The sequence below is a fragment of the Lathamus discolor genome, chromosome 2 (genome assembly GCF_037157495.1).
Source record: "Lathamus discolor isolate bLatDis1 chromosome 2, bLatDis1.hap1, whole genome shotgun sequence".
NCBI classification, from domain to species: Eukaryota; Metazoa; Chordata; class Aves; order Psittaciformes; family Psittacidae; genus Lathamus; species Lathamus discolor.
This window is the reverse complement of record NC_088885.1, coordinates 33979872-34000652: the sequence shown is the minus strand read 5'-3', so window position 1 is coordinate 34000652 and position 20781 is coordinate 33979872. Positions and strand designations below refer to the sequence as shown.

Here is a 20781-nt window from a genome sequence, read left to right as displayed (position 1 = left end):
AAAGATGATTTACAGCTAAGCACCTGGAGAAAGCAGCCTGCACCTGGCATAGCTAAAGAGCTTTTTTCCTACTGAGATATAAAGCAGGAAGCATTTATGTAATCTTCATACTCAGAGTCAGCATCCTGGAAAAAGAAAATCAGATAAAATGTAGTAATGGCTGTAAAGAAAAATGTACAGCAGTGAAAAATGTCAATATTAGTATTAGCAAAAAGATGTGTGATATGAATAAGTTAGGAGGGCTATGCTTAATTCAGTTTAGGAGCTGAGAGCTGTGAAGAAACAAGGGATATACTTGGCAACACGGGGGTATTGCCCAGTGGGCAGCAGTGTGGTAGACTTGGCCTGATGCTGAAGGCGCTGTAAGGGCAACAACAAAACGAGGGGATTGTGATCACTGCTGCAGCAGTGGTTTTAGAAGAGATGAATTATTCAGAAGAGATGGAAGTGTGGGATTAATTCAAGGATCTGGTTTTTGCTTCAAGCCCACAGATCTGATGCTCAGTATCTTTCCCTCTGTAACATGTAAGGCTTCAGAGCAGGACTGCTTCACACAGGTGATGCACGGAATCAGACTCCACAATTCAAGGAGAGTTATAAAACAGGTATGTTTATTACGGCGCCGGGTGCAAGGGAGACCGCTCCTCCTAACTTGCACACCGAGGGGTTAAGAGGGCAGATACTTATTATACACAAACATGCATATTCATTAGATTCCCGAGAGAGCGGTGAGGCTATTACAGTTAGTTCTAGGAACTCATTATCATGAGTCTCCTCCTTTTGGTGCTTGTGCACTGCCCTCCGGTGGTCGTGGGCAGGGGTCTTCAAGATGAAGTAAGCAGTCTTCCTCACTATGTACTTTTCACCTTTGTCACTGTTGGATGCCTAAGTAATCACAAAACTAGCTGAAACCAGACGTATCTATAACTTTCTGATAGCTGACAAAGTTTTAGAACAGTATGACCTTTGCACAAAATTTATTGCATGCAACACAGAACGGGCAGACAAGGAGTATCCGAAGCTAGCAGGCGTTTGGGAGGTACTGTCTCCAAACTAACTGATAGGTAGAAGGACGGGGAGAATAATTCACTCATGTTAGTAGGGCTACTCAATTCTGTTATCACATCACAGGCTTGCACCACATTGTTCTCTATCTTAGTTCTAAATTAAGCTAAGAGTATTTTAACCCTGTGTTTTCCAGGCACTTGCTTTCCTTATATCACAGGGGCTGTGTGACTGTTGCTTAAGTGATCCAGTTAGTGGCTTCATTTCTCCACATCATTTCAGCCAGTGACCTGCTGTGAGAAGGAAGAGTTGAAACCTCATTAGCCGGATGTGCTGATGACTGCTGCAAGGCAAGCTGGAGGTTGCAGGCAGTATTTCAAGGTCCCCTCTGTTAATTGCACGGGAGAACCTTTGTAACAACCCTGACAATGCTGCAGGTACTGCTTTCTGTACTCACCCCTACCGGTGGCTGAAGTCCATTGGGACAGGTTGCTGCAGAAGTGGCTGCTTGGCAGGAGGCGGGTAGGCTTTTCTGCACTGCAACTCAGAACAACCCCACTGCTCCAGTTGCATCACCACCATTCTTTTGGAGCATTTCTCCTTTTGCTGGCTTTCTGCCTAAGCCCAGGATAGAGTTCAGGATGTTGGTTTTCACCTCAAAAACTGGGCTCCCAGCACTGCTGTGAGTTACATAGCTGCCAAGAGACTGTTGCTGAGTATCAGCAGGTGCTAATGGAGGGACCCTGGCTCCTCAGGAGAGGAGCACGGCCCACTGAAATAAGTGCAAATACTTCCTTTGACTTCAGTGGGCTTTGGAAAAAGCCTGTGATAACCCTGATGGAGAGGTTCCTCAGCAACTCATCTGAAAGCCGCTGATGACAGTCCCATCGCCTGAGTTGGAAAGCAGTGTGCACCCCAAGAGTGTTGTCTGCTCTTCTCTTGCTTGTTGTGCCCCTTCACACCTGGTTCTCACCTGCTGTAACCACTTGCCAGGGGCAGATCCATCCTGTCCTCATGAAGTGCAGGTTTTTGTGTGCCTGTGTCCTGTCCTCATGAAGTGCAGGTGTTTGTGTGCCTGTGTCTTGCCCTGTGCACAGGAGAGTGTTGTATGGCACTGTGGGGAGCAGAAGGAAAGCATGGGGCAGGAATTGTCTCCCCAGGAAAGCTGTGTGTTTGCATTAGCTGTGTAATTCAGGCAATTGATTCTAAATGTGCTAACCAGGTTTTCTTAGTGGATACAGTGTGTGAGTGCACACTGCCCATCACAGTGGCCTCAAGCCTAACCTGTAAATATAAAGACTAGTACTGTTGTTTATATTAAACAAGGGATGAGCTATTGTTTCACAATGAGATGTTCAGAATTTGGCAGCCTCGGGGCTTGGATGACATCAGTTTTAACTTTCAAAATCAAACTGCCACCTTGTGGTATAGCGGGGGAGAAGTCTGCACGAAATCGCACAGCAAAAATATAGATATGTAGTAAAAACTGGTCCCTTTGCCCCACCAATGACTTGCAGTATTTATGTATTCTTAAATATATTTTGACTGTAAGTGGGGAAAATTAATAGGCATTTAGACAGGCTTTAAAAAGTCAATCTAACTTTTTGAGATTGTTTGCCAATGTAAAACATAAAACCTCATGCTTGTATATTGTACTGAAATCATTGGTGTACTGAAATCATGTGAGTATGTTTTTCAAGATTAGATGCAAATTAAGCTTACAGGGAAACACTAACTATAAAGGTTTCTTTTTTCTCTTTTAAGCTCATTAAAGTTAAAAAAATAATGCAGTGAGTCAGACCAGAGCCATGCAAACTGCTAAAGGTGAGCAAATCGTAGTGCTTCATTTGGTCTGAGGTGCTGTTCCTGTGCATGCTTTTGGAACATGATGGATGTAAGGTAATTTTAATCAGCTTTCTCTTCCACTGAGGGCCAAGCCATCACCAATTACTTCACCTTCCTTGTCAACCAAGAGCAAGTGGAATGGATCAGCAGATGTACAGTAATCTGTTAACAGCAACATGCTTGTGCATTTCAGCCTTCAAGCAGAAGACCAGCATGAGATGTGCTGGCACAATCCTTTCAGCTAGATTGAATGTCCCTGTGTCATCTAATACTCTTTATAAAGATGATACACGAAAAGCTAGTCCATTTCAAATCAAAAAGTGTACCTGAGGTGAACAATTGATTGCAGCCACATATCAGTGCTTTCGGCATCCATGACTTTTCAGGAATATAGTGGTTTAAGAAAAAGGTGTGGGTAACAAGAAGCCTGTAAGATCTGCAGTTCAAATCTTGTCCCTCGTGCTCATGCCAGACTAGCATTAGCACTTTTTTAAAAAGCATGTGGTGGAGTCACATTTGCTGAACACTGGTTCTAGGAGAGAGCTGGTGTGCATTTCCATGGGCAGGGGACCCACCTCATGGGGCTGCCTGAGACGCCTAGCCCTATGAACACACAGTTTACTCTGACTTCCAGTATCACCTGGCTCACTCTTTCCCATGAGCCCACTTGGCAGCCAAACTCCCAGGAAGGATAAATATGAATATAAATAATGGCTGTGGTGGCATCTGCTTTGTTGGGTGTCCTGGGTTCAGCAGTAGCAGTCATTTTTCTCCTTCTTAGTAGCTGGTGCAGTGCTGTGTTTTTGACTTTCAGCCTGGGAACAGCACTGATAACACCGATGTTTTTAGTTGCTGCTCAGTAATGTTTACTCTGACCAAGGACTTTCTCAGTCTCATGCTCTGCCAGGGAGGAGGGGAAGCTGGGAAGAAGCAGAGACAGGGCACCTGACCCAAACTAGTCAAAGGGGTATTCCATACCACAGCACGTCATGCCCACTATATAAACTGGGGGCAGTTACCTGGAAGCGTTAGATCACTGCACTGGTCGGGCTGGGTATCAGTCGGCAGGTGGTGAGCGGTTGTATTCTCTTCCCTTGTTATTTCCCTTATAATTATTACTACTGGTGGCAGCAGCAGTGATTTGTGTTATACCTTAGTTACTGGGCTGTTCTTATCTCAACCCGTGGGAGTTACATTCTTTCGATTCTCCTCCTCATCCCTCTGGGAGCGGCAGGAGGAAGAGGGGGAGTGAGCGAGTGGCTGCGTGGTTTCTGGGTTGACGGCTGGGCTTAAATCACGACATTGGGTCATTAAAATGAAGGGTCGATAGTCTCCTTCTAGCTACTGTCTCATCCAGCAGCTCAGGTGGGTGCAGGTGTGAACCACTTGTACGTGACACATGACAGAAGCTCATGCTAGCCATGTGTGGACTTGCATCTTGATAGACTACTGTCAACGCAGGACAGGGCTGGCGAAGACAGCAAGGAAAGGGAGGGAGGGGGAAGTGTTCAGTGGGTGATGCAGTTATGAGAGAGAAGATCTCAGTTTAGATGAAGGGTGGGCAGAGAAAGGAGAAGACCCTATGGACCCATGCAGCCTCCTGTGCTTGCACCTAAGTTACTTCATATGTAAGCCCCCCGTGGTGTGTGAGATCCTCCACCGCAAAATGGCTGTACAGCTGTGCACCCCCCTCCTCCCAGCACTTCTTCCTAGGAGCACTGCTTGCAACCCCTGAGCAAATTAAGGAAATCCTGCTGCTCAGGGTATTAAGGCGACAAGGCTAAATCAACATGATGCTCCCTTGGGGCTTTACAGATCAGGGTACCTGTGAGACCTGTGCGGGGGCTCCTGTGGAGCCCTACCTGATGGCTGGAGGAATTAAACCAGGGCTAGCATGTGGAATGGTGTCCTGGGGAAGGGTGGGGTACCTCCCATAGAAAATGTGCCTGGGGGATTTTTAGTTTCTTTTTTCTGAAACGCACTAGTTAAGGCATCTGCAGGCAGAGCATCACATTCCATTGCAGTCAATAAATCAGCAATGGTAACTATGAAAGGAACTGTGAGTCCTTCTCCAGCTGAGAAACAGCACCCAGGGCTAATGCCTTTTAATGTAAGTGTATGGCACGAGCAGAGGGTAACCATGTGCTTAATGAGGCTTAATGTGTATAAAGTCCATGGAAATAACTCTTATTGTGGTGTTATTGCCAGTGTGCCTGTCCTCGCTTTCATAAAAAGAGTGTGGTGATATCTAAGAGTGGCATTTTGCTCCTCATATAAATAGAACAAGCAGATCAGCATGACTAAGTGATAAAATTACCTTCAAGTCTTTGGGAACTTCAGCATGCAACTGTGCTATAGGGACCTCAGTGTATCGCTCTTCACAGCACAAATACGTTTGGAAATGGAGCTGGAGGAGACATACAAGGAGGAAGAGAATATGGAGAGGAGAGTTACTCGATCTGCAGCTGCAAAGTTGGTGAAAAAGGCTTTTCTCGAAGCTCTGAAGTGCAATGACTTTGAAACACTGGAAGAGCTCTTGAGCCAAAAGAAAATAGACGTGGACACAGTGTTTGAAGTGGAAGATGAAAACCTGATTCTGGCATCCTACAAACAAGGTAAATGAGGCAGCATCCACCAGCCAGGAAGTAGGTGGGTTTGAGTGATTTTTAAGAAACTGTGGCCTTTTCTCTCTCCTGAAGCTGCAGAGTGAGCTGATTCACAGGCAGTAATGTCTCAGTAGGTTCATACAGCTGCAGTCACTGCAGCAGGGGAGCTTATCAGCTGTACCCACCAGGCGTGGTGGAGGGCAGGCCAGAGAGCAGCCTGAGCCTCTGTGCCGCTGAGGCAGCTGCTGCAGCTCCAGGGGAGTCCAGAAAGAGGAGTCTTTTGCTGTTTCTTCAGAGAGAACTCAGTTGCAAATCCCAGAATAGACACATGCGGGCCAGGCGTGGTATATTCATTTCTTCCCTGTAGCCGGTCACATATACAGATGATTTAGAAATATAAAAATTCAATGTCTTCCATTTTCAATTTACAGTAGTAGTACAGTGAGTTCTCCCTAGCTCAGGAGAGGGAATGAAACCCTGTGGACCTTGGATATTGCTGGATGGGAGATTTATTTTGAGGATGTAAATGAGGATGTACCAATTTATCAAAGCAGAAAAATAATCTGGAAAAACTCAACCAGGAAAGACATCTGTTTTGGAGTGTAGAAACCCCAAACCAGTTCTCAGCCAGACACTGGTTGAGTTCCAAAAACTTACAACTTAACTAGCATAGTAGAATACCGTAAAGATCAGACTCTGCCAGAAGTTAATCATATGTGAAGATAAATACCCCCAGTGCCAGCAGCACAGCAAATGCACTTCCTTTTCTGTGGCATAAAGGACGGACAGTATTCCACCTCTTCTCCTTTTCTGTGTTTACCTCTAACTTAATAATGGCTCTCATTCATTTGATTTCATTAGGATGAAGATGATGCAGTCACAATGTACTTCCCTTGGGGACTGTCTGAACTAAGCCGCACAGTGATGAATATATCTTAAAAGACCTTTTCTTCTGTCCTCAGCAGGCTGAGATGCATTCTCTTTGTGGTTTGAGACTACAGGATGAATGCATAAGTTTTAAACTGTAAATTGTTTGACTGTAATCATTAACCTGTCTCTTTTGGAGAAGTGTCTCCTCTCCTTTCTCCAAAAAGTAGAGACGTAAATGCACCTTATGCCTAAAACACAGCAGTATATTCACTTTGTCTGAAAGGGCAGGAGGCACTGTATCAAGTCTTGTGCAAGTTTTTATTCTGAATCCTAGACAAGTTTGGATCACATTAGATAAGTGTGACATGAGAAGGGAATTTCCTTGAGGAGGAAATGGGGAGAAAAATTAACTCCACCTTCTCACCTTTCAGAGAGCCAGAGCTTTGCCATAGCCCTTAAGCAATGACATGGACGAGAGATGCTGTGGGTGACAGAGTGGCTTTGCTTCCTGTCTTCCGAAAAGTCTGGGAGCTCCCAAGGACACTGATCTTGCGTGCATCATGCACCATAGCTTCTTTGTGTTTCTAACCAAAGAAACAGGCAAGCTGAATGAGCCCTCCCTCGGAGCCCATGTCTGCTTCCTGTTCAGTGCCTGGTCTCTGTCCCTCTAGGCTCAGAGATGTCTGCAGGTTTGGGCAGAGGACACAGGAGATGCTCCCTCAGCATGTCAGATCACAGCTCACCTGCACCAGCACAGGCAAAGGAAATAAATGGTGGTCTCTGGCAGGAATATTGTGGCTATATAAGGTGATACCTTGGCTCACAAGGACCACTCTCCTGGTGTTATGGCTAACATCTGGCCATAAATCTGAGGCCCAGCTCTCTGAGGGATATGCCAGCAATGGTCCACAGCTTGCCAGTAACAAGGGGGACTACTACATGTGAATTCAGATAGAGAGGTGGTTCAAGAAACTTGTTCTGTTATGTGCATAGATTCTGGGACGTAGTCCACGTACTTTGTGCCCAGTTTGGGGGCATATGACGAAAAGGCTGTCTTACTGGAGCTGCATGCAGTGTAAGCTGCATAGTCAGTGGGTTGAGAGGGGGTTGAGTGGCTGCAGAGGAGGCCGTCACCCTTCCTGGGCACTCAGGTGCCCCAGGACTGCCTGCTGTTGCTATTCAAAGCATGTGTTCCTTGGGGACTGGGTTTGGTAGTCCCCAAAATTCAGTCCTAGAGTGGATGCCATGGTCTGTAGACAGTTTCTCACCCCTGACATCTCACACACTGGCAGCAATAAATGCTTATATTGACCAGGAACAAGTCATTGCAGCCATGCAGAGCAGGATGTACAGCTGCTGTTGTATCTGCAACCTTTCAGTGGAAATACAGCATTTTTCAGAGGCATACAAGAACTGCATTACTGGCATCTACCTCAAAATATACCTGCAATTTAACTAGGAGGGAAGAAAACCTTTAACCCAAGTTTCTCCCTGCCACCAGCACTTTGTTTTGACCTACCTTTTTCCTTCCTCTCCATCTTCTGTCCAATAAAACACACATGCACACTGTAAAAACTGTATGTATATGACATTAAGGTTGAAAAACTAAATAGAACTAGAGATTCAAAAATGAGGGTATGAATTAATGTGAGCTCATTATACATCTTTAGTGTTTTTTTCTGTCTTTTACATGGTAGCAGTATTCAACCAGGCACATTTCCAAGGAGAAATAGACAAATCAAACCCAGAAAATTTTATAGGCACATTCTAGCTAAGATGCAGCTGCTGTATCTAAGAAAAAAAATAATTAAAAAGAGAGAGGAAAGAACTTTTAGATTTCTCCTGCCCTTCTGCACATTATTATTGTGGTTTTGGTGGGGTTTTTTTTAACAAATTATTATAGTAATCACTTCTGAGACTGTCTCTATGAAATCATTAAGCATGTAGTCCTATTTTGGGAACAAATACATGTGTTATTTGGTTTTACACCTGTTTATAAGTAAAAAGAAAAAGATAATTGTGACATTTTTTGAGAAAAATCCAAATATTTTGGAGCCAAGTTTTATGCTAAAGTGTCACTGCTTCTATTTGGCTCTTCAACCTAATTTAAATCAGCATCCAAATTCCTCACTTCATGCTCCTCAGGGGCAGTAGTTGGCAGGAGGTCTGTGATACAGCTGCAGCCACATTGCCGGGGTCATCTGTGTGCAATACATCACTGGAGGTCTGAATCCAGCTCCTAACATGCAAGATCCTGCTATCTGTCTCCCACGCAGAAACCATAGGATGATCTATATGCTGAGTCACTGGCCTAAGTAAATGATGCCTTCTTATTCCAATGCCATCTTTGTTCAGCTTTTGGCATGCTGAAGGTCCCATTTCCTGCATATTTTTTAGCTGGTGGCATTTCAAATACTCTAAGCATCTTTTTTGAATCTTTTCAGTTTACCGAGGCCACAAGAAAAACAAAAGTTGCCTTCAGAGTACATCTAGATGAGAATTACTCCCCCAAAGGCAGGCTATTTGGCACACGTAGTTAAAGTGCTTGATGAAAACAAAGTTTTGCTTGAGAGAACTTTGTGTGCACTATGCTGTAGCTGGTGAAATTACAGTAAATTAAAGCAAAACTCCAACTCTTCCTCCTGAATTCTTCTCAGTAGGTGGATAGCCCAAAGTCAAGTCTGTGCCAAGGATGGTAACACATTTTTGCTTTGTACAGGGTACTGGCTGCCTAGCTACAAACTGAAAATATCTTGGGCAACTGGACTTCATCTAGCTGTCATGTATGGACACCCGGAGAGTCTTTTGGTCCTCCTCAATCACAAAGCTACAATCAACTGCCGGCCTAATGGAAAAGCTGCAATCCACATAGCATGCGAAATGGCAAATATTGAGTGTCTCAAGATCCTTTGCAACCATGGAGCTAAGCTGAACTGCTTTTCAATGAGTGGACTGGCACCCTTGCACTTCTGTACGACACGAATATCCATGCCTTGTGCCCAGCAGCTCATTTTGAGAGGTAAGGTAAAGCTCTGGAGCATCTCCTGTGGCATGGCCAGAGATGGTGGGCACGATGTGTGGTTTCTCTTAGGAGCCAATTTGTCAAAGGACATGTGTAGTTATCCCTTCCATCTACAGCTGACTCATGTCTTCATCTTAGACTCCTTTTCTCCATCTCTTTGATCAGAGGAAGTTTCTCCCATTCTACTTCCTAACCCCATTTCTCCTTCCCTCTCCCTGGCCACCGGCCCTTAGTCCAGGATCAATTTCCCATTTCAGTGCCTCCAGCCCACTGCCTGGTCAGTCCCTCAACAGAAGAGTTCCTCTGAAACAGGGAGTTTCTATTCCTCTGTTTTATTCCTGTCTTCTTCATCTCAGTGAAAACTACTAAGATGTTTTCACACAAAAGTGTGCCCCTCTCTTCTTTCTTGTTCAAATTTCCTTGATCTCAGTAAAATTATTCCAAACACTTGTTTTTTTGAGACCTGGCCTTGAAAAACTGGATGCATTTTTCATACTGTCTTTTCATGTGTCAGTAGCCACATTGCACTGCTGGTCATCCATAACAAATGGAACTATGAATACATGTAATTCCTTGATAAACATATTGGTGTCTCACACTATTTCCTTAACGCAAGGATGCTGACTCAGGACACAGTAAAAGACATTCATAAAAGGTACAGCAAGGTCAGGCAGTTCAAGTCTTGAGTTACGAAAAGAGAGATTTCCCTATTCGTCACACTGTGCCATGGCAAATACAAATGGTTTTGTTTTGGGGTTTTTGCTACGTATGTTGTTATTCAAGGCTTTTCCTGAGATGCAGAGCCCCAAAGTATGCTTGTGGGCAAGGCAATCTGCAGTCCCAAATGAATAACCACATCACTTTTCTTCTGCTGGAAAGTTACATACTTTTATTTTTTGATAGAAAGGAAAATAAATGCTGCCAGTTGTATCATGCCCAAAGCAAACAGTCCTGACAGCAGGAGTTGAGTTTTCTACCATGGAAAAGCCTAAAAGTCAAATGTACTCTTATAAACTGTAGCATATGATGAATGCAAATTAAAGGATGTATTCTGTAGGCTTTCTCCACCCACCCGTCAACAATAGAATAATAACACTTTACAAGCCACCCTTCGTCCCAAAGCACTCAGTAAACTTGAATTTCCATAAGAGCCACCTATGGAGACTTCAAACAAAATGGGATAGGTCTGGAGCACCATGTGACAGGGTGCACATTCACATGGCAGCACCACCCAACAGCCAAAGCAGGGGCTTGTTCAATGTTCCTGCAACGAAGTCTCCAAGACACATGTCCCAGCCTGCTATGTCCACTCTGTGGTGTCATACTGGGTCAATTCAGGTAATGCAGTTTAACCACTTCTGGTCTGGGCAACTCACCAGCCAAACAATACTGATCCCATGTTCGTCTACCATCTCTAAACTTAGATTGCCAATACTCTCATGGACAATTAACACAACTTAACACTCAACATGGTTTAACATCATTAGTAATTCCATCACAAATGTAATTTCTGACTCCTCCTTCCTCCCAGTCCTTCGTGTAAGTTTGGGTATGTGAAGGCTTCCATCAGCCCGGAGAGAAGAGGGCTGGCCATACAGTGAGCATTTGATCTTGTATGAGTACGTTGCTGATGGTTTGCCAGGGCTCCAGGTTGAAGGAGCCCTTGTTCACCACGTCACCCTCAACCCCTCTAGCCTTCTGGCCCACAGCTGCTGTACACTGCCAATGGTCCTGCTTTGCTCTGGGGAGTGGGCTCTCGCCAGCTTTTCTTCTTTCCTAAAAAGACCTGTTCAGTGTCACAGGGCTCCCCACTCCTGGCGGTGTTCAAGGCCAGGTTGGACAGGGCTTTGAGCAACCTGGCCTAGTAGAAGGTGTCCTGCCTGTGGCACAGGGGTTGGAACTGTATGAGCCTTGAGGTCCCTTCCAACCCAAACCGTTCGGTGATTCTATGATTATTCCTGCAGTTATTGGCGTTTCTTAAGGCCAGCGGCGTGCAGCTGGCAGCGGCGGGCAGCGGGGAAGCGACGGCCGCGGCCGTGCCCCGCCGCAGTGCTCAGCAGATGGTGCTGTTGGCTCAGCTGCGGCAGCCTCTCGACGCAGGCACCGCGGTCCCACCAGTGCCCCCTCCGAGCCGCTGGGAAACAGCAGCCGGACCAAAGACGGGGATCTCGGCAATGGAGTTTTTACATCATCTACGGGTCTACCATAAAATGTCCTTTCTTGCAGGTGTGCAGTTACCGAGGTGCGTCAGGAAACGTGCTTATGGTATACAGCAGAGCTCTGGAGCAGGAGTAAAGGTCTCCTTTTCCCTTCAGCTCTTAATTCGTAGGAAAAAAAGCATTTTATGCAGAGATTTGGACCTTCACGCTCCAAAATAGACTGCTCAGATTAAGTCTTCTGCCAGCTCTGGACTAAGCTCTCGCATCTGAAGCTGGATCCAAGAACCTGAAGTTTTTAAGGTTTTTCTGGAGACATAAAAAAATGCAGAATCCATGTCCCTAGCTATATGCATTTCCATGGGTGTCTTTCCTGCCAGTTGCCCACCCTCACCTTCTCCTTGGGTAGCAGGGCTCAAGCAGAGACAGCTAAACCAGGATTTCATTGCCTTAACTTTTTCCCATCATCTTTCTTTGGCAGGAGCAAATGTGAACATAAAAACAAACAACCAAGATGAGGAGACTCCTCTACACATTGTTGCACGTTTGGGTGTCCCAGAGCTTGTGGCCTTTTACATGGAACAAGGAGCACAAATTGATGCTCTCAATGCCTACATGGAGACTCCCCTGGCCTGTGCCGCCTATTGGGCCCTTCACTATAAGGATCAGATATACAGCCCGGACCATCACCTAGTCTGTCGGATGCTCTTAGACTATAAAGCTGAAGTGAACACTCGTGATGAGGATTTCAAATCACCACTCCACAAAGCTGCCTGGAACTGTGATCATGTCCTGCTGCATATGCTGCTGGAGGCAGGAGCAGAAGCAAACATCATGGATGTCAACGGCTGTGCACCCCTACAGTATATCATAAAAGTGACATCTGTGCGGCCAGCCGCCCAGCCTGACATCTGCTACCAGCTGCTACTGAACCATGGCGCAGCTAGGATATATCCTCTGCAATTCCACAAGGTTAAGGATGGCTTTGAACAGTAGGGATATGGAGAGAGGTGATGTCTTCAACAGGAATGTGATGAGAGATCCAAACTTCAGGGTTTGGTGCTATCTGGATTTGCTGGGGCCCAGAATGGCCAAAACCTTGTGAGGCAACCTGTTGTAAGAGTGGTGTCATTTAACTCAAGTGAAATTATAGTTGCAAATGCCAGAAACCAGACCCAGATCCCATTTTTATTCTTAACCAAACTGACATCCCAAACTCTAAATGCTGGTTCAACCTGAATTTTTCAGAGCTGATTCACTTTCTCATTTCAGAAAACCTACACGCCTTTGCCAAACCTGGCTTCACACAGGCTTAACTGTATTTCATGGCCTCTACCAAAGACTGGAAATCAGAACAGTTGATTCAGTTTGTCACTTCTGACCTTTAAAAATCTATTCAAATCTATTTAATATTAAATGGATTTCAGCAAAGCTTTGGCTTATTCCTAGGAAATATCAGAAATTAAGGGGAAATGCTGGGCCTGGGCTCACAGTTGATGAAAAAGATTAAAAAAAAAAATAAACTTCAGGATCCCTCCCAGAGCACTTCTAAACATCTGCAAAGCCCAAGGCACTGACAGAAGTAGCTGACAGTCTGGTATCAGATAACTAAGCAAGCTTGCTATAGTCAGGACTTATTGTCTATCTTCCAGTGCCCTGAGCAACATTTTTCAGCTCCTCCACTGCATATATAGTTTTAACAAGCTGGGCAAAAGAAACCCTTGAACAAAACACCAGAGTTCTGGTTGTGGCCTCTTAAGTACAGTATGAGCTGCCCCATCTGTAACAGAGCAATGCTTAGTCCCCTAGAGCTTGTTTGAGAACCAGGTCTGGGGTGTCCTCTTCCTGCCACCACCTTTCTCCTGTTGCATGGAGTGTGTGTCCCCTCCAAACCATCATTTGCCCATCTGTAAAATATGCAGGATGATATTTATCCCAGAGGGATGTTCTGCAGTTTTGCTTGTGAAAGGCTGGCGACCACATCAGGCAAAACTGTGCATCGTATGGTGTGAATGCAAACATATTCCCTGAATATGAATGACAATAGACTTGGTGTTTTTTTCCTACTGAGCTAAAGCTACTGGGCAGAGCAGTTGTTTCAGAGCCTCGTGGCTTGGAAGCCTTACTTCTGAGCTGCGTTATCTCCCAGTCTTCTTTTAAATTTTTCCTGTAGCCATGCATTTTTAATTCATTTGATGGATTTTTTCTGTTCCTGGGCTGCATGACCTGAAGCAAGGACTTTGTGCATGGCTTTGTCTGGTGTTGAGTCACTCAACCCAGCTATGAACAAGTGATAACTCCAGATCTGAGTAATGAAGCACACACTGTCAGAAAACTATACTGCTCTGGAGACCTAAGTCAGTACTTCTGTATGATGTTAAACCGGGGTTCACTGAGGGTTAGCCTAGGGTTTCTTGCTGTACTTGCATTTAGTGTAGACATGGCTTGTGTGTTTTGTATCTCCAACCTTATCTGCTTGTAATTCTTTGGCAGTGTCTCCCTCACTATGCCACTCCACAGTGCCAAGTATCCAGGCTAGCCCCTGCTCCTTGGTGGTACTCAGTCTCTATTCATCCTTCCTATAGGTGCTACAAGCCTGTCATTCCCACCCCAGAGCTGTGGAGGTTGTTGTCAATACCTATGAGCATATCAAATCAACATCGAAGTGGAAAGCAGCCATACCTGATGATGTCTTTGAGGTAAGCTCTTGAGGAGTTGTAACCAAGTAAAATCCAAGCTCATTATTTGCATTCTCCACATCCCACCACAGAAAAGTGAGAATGCCTTTGAAATAGAAGAGCACCTCAGAGGGTTCAGGACTTGCTCATTTAATACCACTCACTTGACAAAAGCGTTATCACTCACTCACAAAAGATGTGTTTTTGAGAAATTTTCATTGCACCATTATCCTATGGACACCCCCTGTCAGCAGTAGTGCAGGAGCTCAGCAGTCCCTGCGCTCAACAAGTGCAAAGGTTCTGGCTGTCACTGGTCTTTCTTCTGAGCTGTATATTTATATATATTTAAATCAGCAAATGCTGTGAAAGTACCGTGTTACATGGGTATGACCATGTATCTTTAGGTTCTGTTGCATGGCTTGGGTTTCTGTAAGCAGGACTGGTTAGCTGTAAGTACAAGAGAGAATTTAAATGAAAAATAAGAGATCAAAGAGGAAAAGATGTTTGTTGTCAAAAGGCAAAACTGTGGGACAAACTTCACACTTCGACATAATTATCCCTTTAATTCAGAAATCCTCATAGTTCCAATATTCCAGCTTAAACCTACATTTTTATTAATACCAGGCTTTTTCGAGATTTTCAAATTAGTGCTGAACTTATGAGAACCAATATCTCCTATACATTTCCAGTGATGTTTAGGGAACTCCATCCATATTATAATGCAGACTTATGTCACCTGAGGAACTATGAGGCTTTGGGGGGTCAGATTTATAAAAAATAAAATAAAAAGAAATCATTCTGGGGGAACACAAAATTGAAAGTTAAATGTCTTGTTTTCACCTTAATTACAACAACAAGAAGAATTTGTCTTTTTCAAATTTCAAATTCTAATTTTTCAAATTGTCTTTTTCAAATTTGTCTTTTCCAGTATTCCAGAAATATTGGAAAATTCCTATTTGGAAAAGTCCACAGTTGCTCTATTTCTTTGTTGAGATTTTCATTTTACTTGTCAAAGCTATTTGCTGAATTTGACATGAAACTGAAGAAAACTTTTTGTTGGCACAAATCCATACTTGTCCATTCATAAAGTGCATCAGACAATATGTGTGACCAGATCTGTCAAGTAGCAATATTATAAAATAAGATCAAGTCACACATAGTCACGCATATTTACTTGTTTGCTGCTTTCATTTCATAGAATCATAGAATAATAGAATAGTTAGGGTTGGAAAGGACCTTAAGATCATCTAGTTCCAACCCCCCTGCCATGGGCAGGGACACCTCACACTAAACCATCTCACCCAAGGCTTCGTCCAACCTGGCCTTGAACATTGCCAGGGATGGAGCACTCACAACCACCCTGGGCAACCCATTCCAGTGCCTCACCACCCTAACAGGAAAGAATTTCCTCCTTATATCCAATCTAAACTTCCCCTGTTTAAGTTTTAACTCGTTACCCCTTGTCCTGTCACTACAGTCCCTGATGAAGAGTCCCTCCCCAGCATCCCTATAGGCCCCCTTCAGATACTGGAAGGCTGCTATGAGGTCTCCACGCAGCCTTCTCTTCTCCAGGCTGAACGGCCCCAACTTTCTCAGCCTCTCTTCATACGGGAGGTGCTCCAGTCCCCTGATCATCCTCGTGGCCCTCCTCTGGACTTGTTCCAGCAGTTCCATGTCCTTTTTATGTTGAGGACACCAGCACTGCACACAATACTCCAGGTGAGGTCTCACAAGAGCAGAGTAGAGGGGCAGGATCACCTCCTTCGACCTGCTGGTCACGCTCCTTTTGATGCAGCCCAGGATACGGTTGGCTTTCTGGGCTGCGAGCGCACACTGAAGCTGGCTCATGTTCATTTTCTCATCGACCAGCACCCCCAAGTCCTTCTCCGCAGGGCCGTTTTGAATCTCTTCTTTGCCCAATCTGTAGCTGTGCCACATTTCAACATCATTTGCAAGCATCTGCACTTTTCTCCTTGTGGAAATGCAATTTTACTTACTCTAAAAGGCTGCTGGGGCAATGAGTAACACCAAAGGTACTTTGCCATTCACAGCCCTAGAGAACTCATCAGTAATGCTGGCATTACAGTTTCTTACTGCCTACAGTGAGGTTTAGAGGATTAACTCCTCCACAGGCACTGACCCTGAGCATTCAGGTCAGGACTAACACCAGAGGAACCCCCACCTCCAACTATTGGATATAAGACATACCAAACCTAAAGATTTCATTGTGGTCTTCAACTTAACACTAAATCTTTGAGGCAAGCATCAGAATTTTGTGCAGGCTTTTGGCTAAACCAAGTCCCTAGTGCTTGATGTGCCTCCAAGCAGCAGGATGGTTGTGCTTTTTATCTTGTTCTGCCAAGGGCTGCATGTGTGCTGGGGAAAGGGAGGGAAGGAAAACACTTTTATTGCCCTAAAACAAGCTTGTGTTCTTTTACAGCGGCACAAGGATTTCTATGATTCTCTGTTCACCGTGTGCAGCAATTCACCACGGTCACTCATGCATTTATGCAGATGTGCTATTCGGGCAATACTGTCAGAAAGGTGCCACAGAAGCGTTCCTTTGCTCTCCATCCCCCTGTCCATGAAGAAATACTTGCTGCTGGAACCAGAAGGAATCATCTACTGAGCTGCAGCAGAGTGGGCACTGGCATCTCCCTTCTTGGATCCATGTGCCTCTGTGGGGTGCTGGAGATCCAGGCACAAGCCTGACTTTTGACAACCCTTCACTTTTGACAGTTGCAGGCCAGCCTGAAGCTGGGCTGGGGTTTACTGGCTCTCCTTGGAGCTGCTCTTTCGCACCACTGAAGAATCACAGCTGCAGGATGCTGGCTGTGCTGGGGAAGGCCCCTGCTCCAAATAAAAACAGGGACACATACTTCCATGCTTTATTCATCCTGGCTTAAATGTTGCTGCTGCTTGCTTTGGTATTTATTCCACTGCCTGCTATAGCATTAGATTCAATCTGCACAACCTTTGATACTGCTTCACCATAATTAGAACGGGTATTGTCAAAACATAGAGCATTTATTAGAGTAATTGAAATGCTTTCCCAGAAAGACATGGGCAAACTGCTTTGAATCGTGACCACAGACAGGATTTCAGTAATTTCCATATTTTCCTGTGGATTGACTCTCAACTCAATGTTAGTTCGCTGTTCACTTCACCTGTCTGTATCTTATAAAGCTTTGTCATAATAACACCCTTTTTTATGGTAAGAATTTTTTCCATTATCAATCTTAGTATGTGAATAGGACTGAAATCTGCAGCACTGAAATTTCTGTATGTTGATATTTATGCTTGGGTAGCTTTTAGCAGATGCTGTCTCTGTTTCTGCTCTCACTGTGACTGATGATAAATTCATATCGTGGTGTCAAGAAACAGAGGTAGAATGGACTTGCTCCTGCAACCTGCACAGCATCCATATATCCCTCAGGATGGTGTTGGATTGGATTTAGGAAGAACATGGACCTTCTCTTCAGTGACTTTAAAAGGAACCTAGCCTGCTAACATGGGCTATACACCTCATTTTTGGGTAGCTTAGTGCAGATGAGAGGAATACCAGCTTAATTGGAAGGTGTTAACAAGATGCAGATGTGTTGGCAGTGCTGTGACAGACCTGCCTGTCCCCCTGATTTGCAGCCCTGGAGGCTTTTGGACCTGCCAGTGCTGGTTTCCCTGCTCAGTAGGAAAACATTACTCTCAACCAAGCTACTGTCTCCATTCCAGGAGGATGAAATACGGGGCAGTGGCAGTTCACACACCAAGTATCCCATATCAAAGGCAAGTGTGTGATCTGACCTACAGATAAACCCCATTCTTCTTCCCTTTTTTAGCCTGATACAATCATTCTAGGCTGTTCCACTTTTTTTAGACCCTGACAATTCAGGGCTCTGTTAAAAGGGAGGTGAGCCATGGCCACCATTGGGAGCCAGTAACTCCCGACTTCTCATAGCATCTCTGGCTGTGAAGCTGTCAGTCCTCCTCATTATTAATATTATCTCTTTCCAAGAGAGCCCACAGCACTTTAGGATCTTCCCAACTGGACAAGAGCAGCCAAGCTGCTCAGTATCTTTGTGTCTTACAAACTGGCAGGAACAGCACTTGAAGAAATATGCAGATTATTTAGTGTTATAAATCACTTCTCCTTCTTTTCATCTCAGTTTTCATGAATCAAAGCTTGTACGCTGTGTTAGGAGAGAATCCAATGCATGGGTCTGTTTATGTCTAGCTAGGCAGCAATGCAGATTGCTATTTAACAGTTTCCAGTTCTAATGGAGAATTTCAAAGACAACACAGACCATAAGAAAATGCTTTTTTGTATGAATGAAATTTTAATATAGGTCCTTTTAGTTTACTAAACTGATGAAGGATTTCTATAGTAGTGCAAAGATATCTCTATCAGAGACACTACAGTAGTTACCAGGGAGAACGATCAGGATCTGGGGCTGGTTTTCTACAGAAAAATCCACTTGAGGCAGTTCCAGGTCGATGGGATCCACTGAATTCTGCACTGAGGAAAAACAGAGAATTCAGAAGAACAAAAAAAAGCTTAGGTTATCTAAACCTACTGCTTTCCTAGGTGATGTACCTATGTAAAGTACAAGGAAGATGAAGTTCAAACTGGTAAAGGCAAGAAAGGGTTGCTTTATGAACAATCTGACAATGAGGCGAGCTGGGTAGTCTAGAAGAGACAGATGGAGGTAGCTGATTTTATTTGGAACACATCCCTATGCTGGATGCTTCTGGAAGTGAAATTCTGCATCTGGAAGAGGGAGGTTTAAGGCAGAACAATAGCAGCATTTTCTGATCTGTCGTAGTCAGGACTCTCTTGCTGTGAGAGAAGAAAAAAGGCTGTCACCAGTGTTCCTAAATTCTCACTGATCCTCCCCCTCTGCAGTGAACACACTTAATTTTCATTCTGTGGGCACCCAGCCTCACTTCCAAGCTTTGTACCAAGCAGGTGCCAGATTATAGCCATTGTGGTATCTGACAGGGAGCACAGTGGGATCAAGCTGATTATAGTCATAGGAATTTGCAAGCTGTTAAAAACACTGGAGAACATCCCTATCACAGGAAAAAGACCTGATTGATGCACTTTAATTGCTTTTGTTGTTGGAGTTAGAAAGACCAACAGCAAGCAAACCTTATTGTTTTTACCTTTTAGCATTTCTTTCTCTTACTATACCCTATTCCCACACACTGGATGAAGTTGCTCACATAAGGCACGGTACCTAATAATGAGCTCATCATTTATTAAATTTATGGAGTGCACAGTCTTATTCTGGCTTAGTGCAGATGCCTTGAAATTTCATACTGTCATATAACTCCTGATTACGCTTTTATGTATTCAAAGCTGCAACAGATTGTGCAGCTGCAGGTGGAAATAATTAGAGACTGGGATGTCACCCCTACACTGCACGTTTGAACCTAGTCATGACCTAAAATGACGGAACATTGTTTTCAAGTTTGTTTGGTGTCTTCTGTGAAATGAGCTGCTTTTTGCCATTTGGCTTTTTAGTAGAGATGTAGCCATATTTGAGACATTTCCACTGCATTTCACAGATGCTTAGAATATTTAAAGCACAGATAGGTATAAAGAATTAACTAGTCATAAATCCCCTTAACGATTTCTCCATAGATTGCAGTAAGATTATGGTCTTTTGTCCTTGTGCTTTTTAAGAGGTGTTTATAAAGAGATGTTCTTAAGTTACATGCATTCTTGACAAAAGAAGTTAACACATTGTCCTGGGTTCAGCAGTAGCAGTCATTTTTCTCCTTCTTAGTAGCTGGTGCAGTGCTGTGGTTTTGACTTTCAGCCTGGGAACAGCGCTGATAACACTGATGGTTTTAGTTGTTGCCCAGTAATGTTTACTCTGACCAAGGAGTTCCTGAGTCTCATGCTCTGCCAGGGAGGAGGGGAGGCCGGGAGGAGGCAGAGACAGGACATCTGATCCAAACTAGCCAAAGGGGTATTCCATACCACAGCACGTCATGCCCCCTATATAAACTGGGGGCAGTTACTCAGAAGGGCTGGATAGCTGCTCGGGTCAGGCTGGGTATCGGTCAGCAAGTGGTGAGCAGTTGTGTAGAATACAACCCCATCCTTCGGGAGCTGGGTGAATGTCTCCTTCGTAGGTTGACTACCTGAGGAGGAAATAAAAGATGTGTAATTGCTAAACACTTCCATTATATACCTCCCAAAGTATAGAGGTGATGACCACACTGGGAACACAAGCCAGATCAGTTTCATGATCAATGAGTGTACTCTATTACAAGTCATTACCATAAAGTACAGCAAAGCAAGAACCTTAGCCCAAGCTCCCCAGCTGATAAACACTAAAACAGCAAATACCAGCTGTGAGTAAGGTACAACATGCTGAAACTGTGAGATCAAGAGCAACAACTTTGAGAGCCAATAAATCAGCATTGTGACAAGTGACTATTAATCCAAAACAATAAATGCCTATTACAAATACGATTAGATGCACTCCTGTCAGATCTGTCGTTATCTCAACCCTTTGTGCCCCACGTTGGGCGCCACAAAGAACTGTCGTGGTTTAAGCCCAGCCGTCAACCCAGAAACCACGCAGCCACTC

General features: G+C 44.4%; 1 protein-coding gene across 1 annotated transcript; it reads left to right on the top strand.

Annotated features, from left to right (window-relative positions):
• The first annotated feature begins 5251 nt into the window (after window positions 1–5251).
• On the top strand, window positions 5252–16811 carry ASB4 (ankyrin repeat and SOCS box containing 4). The gene is made up of 5 exons (XM_065669234.1): window positions 5252–5465; window positions 9046–9345; window positions 11986–12476; window positions 14090–14203; window positions 16623–16811. The coding sequence occupies exons 1-5, from the start codon at window positions 5252–5254 to the stop codon at window positions 16809–16811; spliced, it is 1308 nt and encodes a 435-aa protein (XP_065525306.1).
• Window positions 16812–20781: the final 3970 nt, after the last annotated feature.